Genomic DNA, 12,476 nt, shown 5'->3' on the forward strand with positions numbered 1-12,476 from the left:
GGGGGAGGGAGGTTTCTGGTGGATATTATTGTGATACAAATCCATAAAAGATGAAATACCTTTTTTGAAAGCCCTTGGGATCTACTGCAAAATAATCTGCCAAAAAAAATTGCACATTTGCAAAAAATATTTATTGCCATAACAAGTTATTAAGCAAAACAATGTGCAAAAACCAAAAAAGGCGAAAAATGATAGATTTTACATTTTTGAAAATATTCAAGGAAAACTGAAAATGTGCAAATTCTCTTTAAAGGGATCTGTGCAAAAATCTATGAAAACTTTCGTCGCAAAAATTGTGCAATCTGCTTCCTTTGTTCAAGGCTTTCCAAGGAGCTATAAAAAGTCTAAATCCACTGATCGGAAGTAGGTCTAAGCATAGATGTAGTCGGATAAAGTTAAAATAAGGCATTCAGGCAGTATGCCTGAGGACTCAGGCAGTGGGTATAAAGCCTAAAGTGAGGGGCATGTGTATGTTAGAAAAGAAAAAAAAATTAAACAGCCCTAGACCAATACTTTATGAGTTATCTCCAAAAAACGTCGTGGGGGGGGGACCCCAAATCCCCCAAAGCGGGAATAGGGTTAAAACTTACTGAATATCATGTTTGATATGAATCTTTGGTAAATAATTCTATTTAAATATTTCTGTAAAACAAGTGCTAATTGTAAGGAATGTTAAAATTTGCAAATTTAGTTCAATTAACGAAAATTCAAAATCTCTTAATATCTTATAAAATAAGGTTAAAATTTCGCGAAATCTGTTTTTGCAAAACAAATACGATATTGAACGAAAGGTCGAAAATTTTTGCGAAAATCTTTTTATGAACAATTTCGCGAAAATGAATGAAAATTTTCGTTTTCGTTCATATTTTCGCTGGCTCAACGAAATTTTCACGAAAGAGATTAAACGGAAATTTGGAAACCCGAGATCAGAAAAGGTTTAAAGGGTACCGTTGTGAATCGGATATGCTAATCATAAATGAAGAGTCATATTTAAAAAAAAACATATCCATTCCCTTTAAGTATTGAGGGATTAGAGGGGGGGGGGATTAACAATTTTGATTAATTAAAAAGTAAGAATTTTTGTAATCTAAATGAGGGCCGGGGAGGGGGTGGCTGCAACTATTATTAGAGGGGGCAGGGGTATAAGGTATACTTACACCTTCATCTCCATTCATTCATCAAATTTGGTCCAAGCAGATGTATGAAAAGGTGTAAGGGAGGAAGGAAAGGGTGTGAAGAGGGGGGAAGGAGGAGGAGGGGGGGGGACCGGATGGAAATCCTGACAAGAGCATAGATTTGGAGCAATGTCAAATATGACAGAATTTGTTTCATTCAAAACTAAAAGAGAAATTTTAAGTTATAAAGAAATATATTATATTAAGCTAAAACTTAAATTCATAAATATTTTTAACTTTTGAATAGATTATTAAAGATTTCCAGAAGGATTTTTTTTTAGTTTTAAAGACCTTCCTTACAACCAATAAACCTTCCTTACCACCAATGAACCTTCCTTACTACCAATAAACCTTATTTACTACCAATAAACCTTCCTTACTACCAATAAACCTTCCTTACTACCAATAAACCTTCCTTACTACCAATAAACCNGATGGAAGTAATTTCCATTATAACAATTTTTCTATCTTATCTGTGTTAAAAATATTTTTTCTTGTCATCAAAAACAACAGAGATAGAACGAAAATATTGAGTTTGATCAGAAAAAAAACATTAGTTTCTGAAAACCTTATATCGTAAAGATTTAACCTACCTCAGCTGATAAACTAATTGTGCGATAGATCCACTAAGAGGTGCCGTACAGGTAAAAAAATAACCCGCTGCATCTATTGTCCCATATGTGCATTGTGCAATCTCTAGTATTATCTGTGTAATAACTTGTCCTATCTGTGTAATCTCTTGTGTTATCTGTGTAATCTCAAGCGTTATCTGTGTAATCTCTGGTGTTATCTGTGTAATCTCTAGTGTTATCTGTGTGATCTCTTGTTCTATTTGTGTGACATCTTGTTCTATCTGTGTGATCTCTTGTTCTATCTGTGTAATCTCTTGTTCTATCTGTGCAATCTCTTGTTCTATCTGTGTGATCTCTTGTTCTATTTGTGTGTTATCTTGTTCTATCTGTGTAATCTCTTGTTCTATCTGTGCAATCTCTTGTTCTATCTGTGTAATCTCTTGTTCTATTTGTGTGATATCTTGTTCTATCTGTGTAATCTCTTGTTCTATTTGTGTGATATCTTGTTCTATCTGTGTGATATCTTGTTCTGTCTGTGTAATCTCTTGTTCTATCTGTGTAATCTCTTGTTCTATCTGTGTGATATCTTGTTCTATCTGTGTGATCTCTTTTCCTATCTATATAATCTCTTATTCTATCTGTGTTATTTTTTGTCCTATCTTCTGTGTAATCTCTTGTTCTATCTGTGTTATTCTTGTCCTATCCGTGTAATCTCTTGTCTTATCTGTGTAATCTCTTGTTCTATTTGTGTAATCTCGTGATTTTTACTTTTTGTTAGCTTTAAGAAACTTGAATTTAAACCAAAAACAAAAACAAAAAAATTTACACAAAAAATTATTGGATGCATATTCATTTCCTTCCTTAAAATGTGGATTTTTTTAATGAAAATCCGCAAAATATATAAAGAAGGAAACCTACTTTGCCGTTATAAATGTTACTTAATATAATGGCATCGGAACAAATAAGAAACTTTTTCCCCAAGAAATATGGGAAAACATTTCTCTAAAACTTGAATAAAAAAGGTTTAACGATCACTTTCCATAACAATTTTTGCATCCCTTTATTTTTGCAACCTGATGCTGTGGGGCCTTAAATATTTGAAACAACAACTAATCAATCTACAGAGGTCTCGAAGGAAATCAGGTCTCAAAGATGAAAGGATAAGACTGTAGTAAATTCCGTACTCTTAAAAGTTAGTCCTAAACTGTATCAGTCCAGGTTACACCCGTCCGCTATCAAAGTCAAACAGTACACGGGCCACACGGCTACAATCCCGAACTATCAACGTCACTACCTGGGCGCGATCTCTTTAGCTATCGGTGTCAGCACGGACACTAGCAATCAATTGATCTATGTCTCAAACAGAACAAAATCCACACGGCTACAATCCCATGAACTATCAACGCCACTACCTGGGCGCGATCTTGTTAGCTATCGGTGTCAATTTGGACACTAGCAATCAATTGATCAATGCCAATACTCAAGGCACGATCTCAATTCGTATGTTTCAACAAAACAAAATTACTCTACAATGTAATCGAAGCGGAGTTCTGATTCTAGCTGATCTCTGTTTGCAAATCATATGTTACATGTTACGTTCCAATATGTATTCACAATATTAAGCAGGTATATAATCTAATCACAATGCATATCTATTCTGTTCGCATTACAAGTTTTACGTAGTCAAGGATTAACGTAGTTAGATCCTTAGACCATGCGTACAATGCATTTAATATAGGTATATTCAAGCAGTATTTAATACAAACCCAAGTTTGTGAGCTGTGACAATAATTTTTGTATGAAAAAGAAGAACAAATCTGATCTGGATAAAATAAAAATAAATATTTTAAGGTTGTCTTGTCTTGTCAAAAAGTAAAAAATAAATTCAAAAGTGTGCTGGCTTGCAGAACAAAGTTTAAAAAAGGCTGTCACACCCTAGTATGATTAGTAGTAATACTGTCCATTTGATATCGCCGCTAAATTTCTTTATTTTTCTCCTATTGGTGGATTTTTTTAAAGATAGATAGATAGCACACTATCACTATTGGTCGAAAAATCGCGCTTGTGTTTTATTGGAGAAAAATCCTAATGGACTCTTGAAACTACGGTGGTCATCCTGTCAACAAATATGCTATTGATTGTAGGACAAAATCTACTCAGATTTCCCCGGATAAAAACAACAAGTTACACATTTAACAAATCTATTAAGGACTGTCATGTATTCGCCATTTCAAATCGATCTCCATTTTAATAAGTCTGGCATAATAAATGCTAGAATTTAACACTTCTTAAGATAGAAAAGAGACACCAAAAATTACAAGGACAGTTCATGAATTTCAGTATCATTGCCATAGTCTCTAGATACAAGATTCCATCTTCATGAATCCAGGATTTGATATATCAACAAGAAATGTATACAAAAGAGAAAATATTGCGTGAATCCAAATTTAAACCGTTCCCTGGCCCGCACACTCCCGGTCCCCCCTCCCCTCCCCTTCTACGGTCCCCCTTTCCCTCCTCTGCTACTCAATTCCGCAGGGTATAATTGGTAGAAGGGGAGGGGCCGCCGGGTTGCCGCCGAACCAGGGTTCTCCTGGTTTCCCAGGTTCCCCAGGTGTTAGTAATCCGCAATCCGTCCTAGCATCATGACCCAAGGTTCTGATCTAGGACTCCAGGTACCCCAGGTACCTCAGGTACTCCAAGTACCCCAGGAGTATATAGTTCCTGTTGGGCATATAAACTCTAAACTAAGCAGTGTATCAGGATATGCCAAATCTAGCAAGGTTCCTTGCAACCCGTCCATCAACCACAATTTACCCAAGGGTCTTGTTATTGTTCAGGAACTACAACTCAAAATATATCAAATTATATATTTTGTAAATTTCAAGGGGCCCTCTGTTGATAGAGATTTGCATGCACAATTCACAACGGGACCCTTTAAACCCTCATCGGAGCATGAATCATAAAAAATCTTTTGTCTATCTGAAAATTGATAATTTCCAATATTTTATACAAAATACAGCAAAAACAAAATAGAACACTTTTAGAATTTAACACATTTCTTCATTGTTACAAAGATAAAGGTTGATATGGTACCGTTGTAAATCGGGTATGCAATTCTAAAACTGAGAGATGGCTTACATTTTTTTATTTTATTTTATCAAATTATTTTGAGTTAATGTTGAGTTTAGGTTGATAATACGAGACAGGAAGGAGAAGGAGGGATAGAGGATCATAAACTTCTTCCGGTTTATGATTCTGTTCTAAAATCTTCAATCTCACAAGAATATATCGTCAAATCATCGAACTCTCATACATATGAGGTCAATCCCTCCAATCCTCAGAAAAATGACGGCAAATCCTCCAATCCTGAAATCTATGGAGTGAAATCCCCCAACCTTCAGTATAATGAGATTAAACCGTCACAAACCTATGAAGTTAAATCAACTACCTTGAAACCTAACGGGATTAAATCCACAATACATTCGTCCCTCAAATCCCAAAATCCCCGAGAGAACATGTCACACAGAAATCCCATTGAAGGAGAAGGACAAAAACAGGATATTTTGGCCTCAGCCACTCACCAACTTATCCACGGGTTCCCTCCCTACGAGGAGGAGGAGGAGGAGGAGGAGGAAGAAGAGGAGTACGACGAGGATGTTGATGATGATTATGAGGATCCAGACTATTGTCCTGACGACCCTGACGAAGGAATCATTAAATATTTAGTTCATTTTTTCTCCCGAATAATTTTAAAATTTTGCACATGGAAACTTTTTAGAATTAGTAATTGATGAAGATGCAGACACAAAAATTTACTTCTGATTGAAAACTGATATTTAACAAAAATAATCCTTGCCTCATTTAAAAACCTCTGAGCTTTAAAAACGGAGTAAAGTTGCAGGAAAGATTTCATAAGATTTTGGTGTTTAAAAGAATTATTTTTACATATATAAATATTTTCGGTAAATTAAGATTTTCTTTGAAAAAATAATTTTATAAAAAATATTTGTTGGTTCTAGGATACAGAACTAACTCATCGACAGGCTCACCATCCTCCTCAATACACTCCCCCTCCCCGGGGACCGGGGAGAGGAAGGGGGAGCTGGGCGAGGTCCAGAGGGAGGACGAGGAAGGGAACCTCATGTGGTTGGTCGACTTTAAGCTAGACTTCTTTAATGATATTGAAAAGAACGCAGAGAGAGGTAAAATTTTCAATTAAAAATTTTTTTAAAAATTTAAAACTTTTTAAGCAAAAAAAACATTGATATTTTTCACATGATTAATCAAATAAAAGTTTAAAGGGTACCAATGTACTTTAAATATCAAAGACAGTCCCTTAACGCTAAAGTCAGAACGCCTCTGAACTTGTATCTTCTCTGACAGTAACTCATGAGTCATGGGTTCCTAAAAACAAAAAGAACAATACACATACAAAAACCTTGGAGGTGCCTTTTGTATACAGACATATAAAGCAATAATTTAGGGCAAAGGAAATTTTTTGAATTTTAGAATAACAAGTGAACTGATTACTTGCCTCAAACTATAATTCAAGAACTCTTTCCTTGTTATAACCTAAGTGTGTAAACCTTTGATATTTTTAAACAAAAAGAATTCTTTTAAATTTGAAATATCTTAGGATTACGACATCAGGTTGCAATGAATATAAGGATTAGAAAATTAAAGTTTGTGGCGAGTAATCAGGTTCTTTGTTAAACTCCGATCATGAAAGCTACGAGGGCGCTAATTCTGATAAAATAAACTGTTTGATTATGTTTATTTCCATGTTAAAAGAAATATTATAAAAACTATGAAAACATAATGTAGAAGCATCAGCTTTTAATCTTTTTCATACCAAAAATAAGACCCTAGTCGGCTTTAAAATGTTGAGACTTTTTTAAATCAGTCAAGTTGCCAGTTTTTTAACGCTAGTATGATACCCAGCTTTGTCTGGAGATTTCTTTATTAATTTCAACCCACTCAACATTTATTTTTTAAACCAGGCTTATAACCATTTAGTTCAAAAAAACAAACAGACAGACAAAGATTACAATAACTTTATGCAAAAATATACATTTTTTGTTACATTTCTAAAATATTCAATTTTAGAGCGAGAACAGAAAAGTGTAATGAATCCTCAAGCACAGTAAGAACACCCCAACTGATCGAGCTCAATATGTGCATGGCAAATCACATGACCCCAGGGAAGGTTTATGGTTGGTCGAAGTTGAAATTTATCATTTATGAAAAAGCACCAATTTTATCAGGAAAATCCGCGAAAATTTGAGAACGATAAAAATAGCAACTTTCAGAGTTCAAAGCCAAAATTGTTAAAATGGGGCACGATTACGAATGTTCCGGATTTGGAATAATGTTACTTTGTGAAATACAGTAATCGTTGTAGATACAAAGTTTTTACAAAAGTTTCTAGTTATTTCTGCATTTTGAAAACTATTTTTATGATTTTTTTTTCATCGTTTCCTTTTTTTCGCCATATTTGCTAATCTCTTTTATTCTAAGAAAAATGATAATGTAAAAAAGATGATTAACCTAAGAATTGTAAAAATTAGATTTTGAAAAGTTCGAATGGGTAAAAGTATAGAATTAAAGTAATAAATCTGGAACAGGGTCGATATTTATTATTTGTCTTTATATTTGATGAGGTTTAACGATGATTAAGCTCTGAGCTAATTTTTAGGATTATTATAAATACATTAGGGAAACACATAATGTGTATAAAACATACCGTAACATAACACACACAAAACAAATAAGAAGTTAAGTTACATGAATCCATTATTTATTACACGTCAAAGTTTCTTAATTTTTTGTTATTTTGCGCCATATTTGATCATAGTTTCATGTTTTCTTGTTTATAGAAGAAAGTTTGATATAACCTTGAAAGAATAACTAGACACAAAAAGCAAGCATGATATATTATCAGTTTTCAAAACTATAGATTATACTGCAAAAAGTATATTTCAAGAGGGACTGCTCGCGTAATTTCAAGTAACACTCCATTCCAAAATGGCAATGTTCGATTTACAATGGTACCCTTGAAGTATGAATTAGATATGCATGTTTTTGTTTCTTTAAACTGTTTATTTTCATTTGCGTTTTCTCTGCGTAAGTGACTTGTGCATTCCTTGTTTACAAGAAGCAATGGAGAAGATCACAGACATAAACAATTATTGAGACAGAAAACGGCGGGTTCTTCCACATTTTTGATCAGATTAAGGTTTCAAAGGTGACGTTTTAAATCGGGCATTGTCATCTTTGCATGTAGGGTCACTTAAAATTACAAGTCCATTTAAACAAACTTAGTATGTCCCCTTAGCTTTTAGAATCTAAAATCTAGCACTATAGCCAAGTATTCAAAGTTTATTAAGATAAATTCAATTGTGCAGAAAAATATACCTTTCAGGATTTTCCCGGGTACCTTAGGTAACAGATTCATGGAGAGAACGAATTATTTGGTGAACAGCTTAAAAAGATAATAGAGTATCTTAGTTTTGCCCCTGTCTTCTTACACAAATACTCATATAATAATTCCGTAATAATAATTGCTCTTAAAAACACCATTGAAAGGCCTAAACTGAAGAAATAAAACATATGGTCAGATTCTGCAGTAAGGCTGGTATGTTTTGCACTATTGCAGTATTTTCTAGCTTATAGATTTTACTCAAAAAATGGCAAACGGAACAGAAAAAGCATGATTTTTGATCATTTTTTATTGTTTTACGCTCAAGATAATAGTTTCAATGCTTATTTTCCGTGATATCCTACCATTTTTCGAGCTTTCGAGCTCTTTCGAGCTTTCGAGCTTTTTCGAGCCAATGACATGTAGAATCCGACCATACGTTTTTTGTTCAGTTTAGACCTTAAAATGATGTTTTAAGGAGAAATTGTTAGAAAAATGGGAATACGGAATTATAAGAATTTATATAGTAATACAGGGGCAAAACTAAAGTACTCTATTAGTTTTTAATTAAATTGATCTTAAAAACCTAAAATCGATACACAATTATCATCGTACTTGATTTAACAGAGAATATGTACGTTTCTAGCAAAGTTTTCTTTTAACAATTACCAATGTTTGTGCATAAAAAAGATAAATAATATTTCTAATTTTTCAGGGAGAACTATCCTTATTTTAAAGCGGAAGACGACCGATGGAAGAATAGTGTGCGGCATAATCTCAGCATGAACCCGCACTTCCGGAAGGGATCTAAGTCCAAGCAGGGAGCTGGACATGTTTGGATTCTAGCAGATGAAGGACAGGATACTTTACAGGTAATAGAATAGATAAAAAGGAAAACTTTCTATTTCCATTCTTGTCCCTATTAGGGTATCCTGCGGCTATGGTTTACCTGTAGGTGTAAGGAATTATGAGATTTAAGACTCAAAAGTTATGACCTCGGAAGTTTAGGACCTAATAACCCTTTAATGTACATAATCATGTCCTTAATTAGAAGTTTTTGTTTGGGAGGGGGGCATACTTGGTAAACAGGGGAGGAAAGCCCTTTTAAACAGTAAAAAAGCACATATATCACCTTAAACTTGATCTTAAAGCGGGGTGGCCACATGTCCCATAGCCCCCTTTACTTAATTAATACTATGTACATACCTTCAAATGAATTAAGTTTTAGTCACAAACATTGATCTAATCCAAAGATCTTTGCAACCAAATGTTGCAGACCTTAGACATTTCAAACTATAAATTATGTTAGAGCAAATAACCTAAGTTTGAAATATCAAAGGTTTACAAGATAAGGTTGAAATAAATAGGGATTAAAATTTTAGTTTGTGGCAAAGACGCAATTCCATTGCAACCTCTATCAGATGTATGAAGTTGTTCTAACTTGGTTCAAATTTCAGATTGGTTCGTCCATAAAGCTGATCAGTAATGAGGATGAGGCAGCTGAAGCAGTGAGAAATATCCTTGGAGCAACAAATTCAGAGGGAGATAGAAAACGGCAGCATTGTAAGAAACACCATCGACCCAGTTTTGATCCGCTCAGAAAATCCGCGGAAGAAATTTTGGCGGGAGTGAAGCGACCAACAGCTGTGGAGGATATTTTAGGGGTTAAGAGACCGGCCACAGATTCAACTCTTGTACATTACCTTGTAGCAGATAAACAAGGTGAATTTCATTCATTTTCTAAGTTTTGATGGCATTGGGAACATCATGGAATAACAATCTAAAAATAAATATCACTTCGCAAGGTTAAACTTAATTATACACAAAAAATGCTAATTTAAATGCCTTTGCTTTCTCCAATACCCTATAAATTACCATGCCTTTACATTAAACTCACCAGAAGGGGATGATTCATTCAGTGTACTGTCACGTTATAGTACAGTGATAACCAGAAAACTCTGGATTAGGAAGTTGACTTATAGACTCAAGATATCACATTAAATAGGCCAATGAACATGAGGCAGAGCAATTGTACAGTGTAAACAGACCCATTTCACTTAATGAACATGAGGCAGAGCAATTGTACAATGTAAACAGACCCATTTCACTTAATGAACATGAGGCAGAGCAATTGTACAATGTAAACAGACCCATTTCACATAATGAACATGAGGCAGAGCAATCGTACAATGTAAACAGACCCATTTCACTTAATAAGTTATTTAATAAATTACTAGTAAAGCTATTTGCTTTGTAACAGCATCAAATGCACTTCAGGATTGCTTTAATGTCGTCTTCCTATTCCACAGTTTTCTCGTTATTATTGTACTGTACATACACTTGTTAACTACAGGGTGTCCAACGAAACATTACAGTTGGTAAATAGTTTAGAATGTCTTCTTCCATAATTTGTTAAGTTGTTTAATACCAAAGACAATAATAAAAATATTATGTATGAGTCATATTATAGTAAAATTAACTTCAAAGTAAAATATATTTTTTAAACGAAATAAACTGCAAACAGCATTTAACATATAATGCAGTGTATGGAAGACGACATTCAAAACTATTTATCAACTGTCATGTTTTGTGGGACACCCTGTAGCTGCATAAATGTCATTGTCAGCCCGGTACTTCAAATGAACCGAGGTTTAAGTAAATGAATGTTTAGATGGACATAACTTGTATAACCATCCCAGCAAAAAGGCACATCTAGCATACGAGGAAGAACATCTGATGAACTCTCTTCCACTTAACCTAACCTCCCAGCCAGTACAACTATCCAGCAGTACTGTACACCTCACCTCCCAGCCTGTACACCTTAGTACAGATATAACAGCAGAGAATGGTTTAAGTTATCAAGTGAATTCACAAAATGGCACAACGTACTGCACTTTAGAACAGGTTAGTTAGTTATCTATTCGACTGCAGGGTTATCCACTTAATGAATGAGAGTTTGTCACCACCTTCAACTTTTAAATGCCACGGAATCTTTTTAAGAAACTTTGAAATGATGTATTCACTGTCTAAAACTGCAGCAAGCCTGAAATAAAAAAAGACTGAAATCTGTTCAAAGGCCGAATTTAAAGAATATGAGCCACAGTTTAAATTTAAGCTGCCTCTCAAATTTTGCTGTTTCCACTTAAATTTGTATTGAATTTTTCAAGATTCCAGCCGGCGCTCAATTGAAGTTTTTTGGGGATTTGAGTCGCGGCTTAAATTCATTAATTTCTCATTCATTGTCTTTAACCCTGACTAGTGTCTGTATAGTGTAGATTTGTCTTTAAAACGTTAGAGCTGGTAAATTTTTTGTGTGGCACCTCACATGCCCCAAAGATTCTGGTTAAAATCCAAATGGATAATGCAAAGAAAAAATCTTTTAAATTCCCTTTAAAAGTCCAAAAATCTGTTTAAAATCAATATTGATTTTTAAAAGATGAATATTATAACTAGATAGAAAAAATTGTCAGACCGGGTATTGACTAAACACTGAAGGTGGGGGGAGGGGAGGGAGGGTTGAGAGGTGTCTGGGGGAGGTTTATTGAGAGTAAGGGGGGAAACTGTGCATGCTAGGAGAGAATGAATCAACTGTGGAGTCCCCCAGGGAACAATACACTAGGGACCAGAATTGAATATAAGTCAAGCATAATGTGTTAATTACATACTGGTGGGGTTTTTAATCCAAAGTATAATTAAAGAGCAAATAAAACCGGTTTAAAACGTTATCCTCCCTTTATCTAAGCAACGGAATTCATTTTTTAACACCCTGTCTCTCAACATATTAAGCCTCCTTATTGCACTTCACATATCTCTCTCAAATCCAGTCCCTCCCCCTCCCCCCAATACTATTCAGTATCTAGTCCATCACATGACGATCCAGAAACCCTCAAAAATTCGTTCTCTTGTCTGAAGAATCAAATTTTTTCTTTTCTTTGATTGCACATTGCAGGGGAAGAAAGTTCCAAAACTTTATCTAGCCCAAATCTGACACTTAGTGTATTTATTAAAGTTTTAAAATTTTCTGAATTTAAAAGCATTTTTGAAATAAACATTGATAAGATTTTGGAGACTTGGAAATATTTTCACAATAAAATTTGAAAATTCTTCTTTGATTGAATTAATTTTAGCGAAACCCTTAATTTAATTAAATAGATTAATCCAAAGCCTGGAAAATTAATTTAAAGTTAATGATTATTTTCTTTATACACAAACTCCCCCCTGTATGAAAAAGATATATTATATCCATTAAAAACCTCTTCTTTTTAGTTATTAATCCCACCCCCTCCCACCTCCCCCTCCCTCCCTTCC

General features: G+C 34.3%; 2 protein-coding genes across 2 annotated transcripts in view; both read left to right on the forward strand.

Moving 5' to 3' along the window:
• Positions 1–3,770: 3,770 nt before the first annotated feature.
• On the forward strand, positions 3,771–6,897 carry LOC111705813 (SPARC-like protein 1). Its single transcript, XM_023478495.1, has 4 exons — positions 3,771–4,587; positions 4,939–5,458; positions 5,770–5,952; positions 6,857–6,897. The coding sequence occupies exons 1-4, from the start codon at positions 4,393–4,395 to the stop codon at positions 6,895–6,897; spliced, it is 939 nt and encodes a 312-aa protein (XP_023334263.1). The 5' UTR covers positions 3,771–4,392.
• A 1,992-nt stretch (positions 6,898–8,889) lies between these two features.
• LOC111705696 (uncharacterized) overlaps positions 8,890–12,476 on the forward strand; it is a 6,116-nt gene continuing 2,529 nt past the window's right edge. Inside the window, exons 1-3 of the mRNA XM_023478336.1 lie at positions 8,890–9,040; positions 9,626–9,890; positions 10,840–11,072. Coding sequence (XP_023334104.1) covers positions 8,951–9,040; positions 9,626–9,890; positions 10,840–11,072 — 588 coding nt within the window. The 5' untranslated portion in view covers positions 8,890–8,950. The remainder of the gene's footprint in view (positions 9,041–9,625; positions 9,891–10,839; positions 11,073–12,476) is intronic.

The sequence above is a fragment of the Eurytemora carolleeae genome, unplaced genomic scaffold (genome assembly GCF_000591075.1).
Source record: "Eurytemora carolleeae unplaced genomic scaffold, Eaff_2.0 scaffold112, whole genome shotgun sequence".
Lineage (NCBI taxonomy): Eukaryota > Metazoa > Arthropoda > Copepoda > Calanoida > Temoridae > Eurytemora > Eurytemora carolleeae.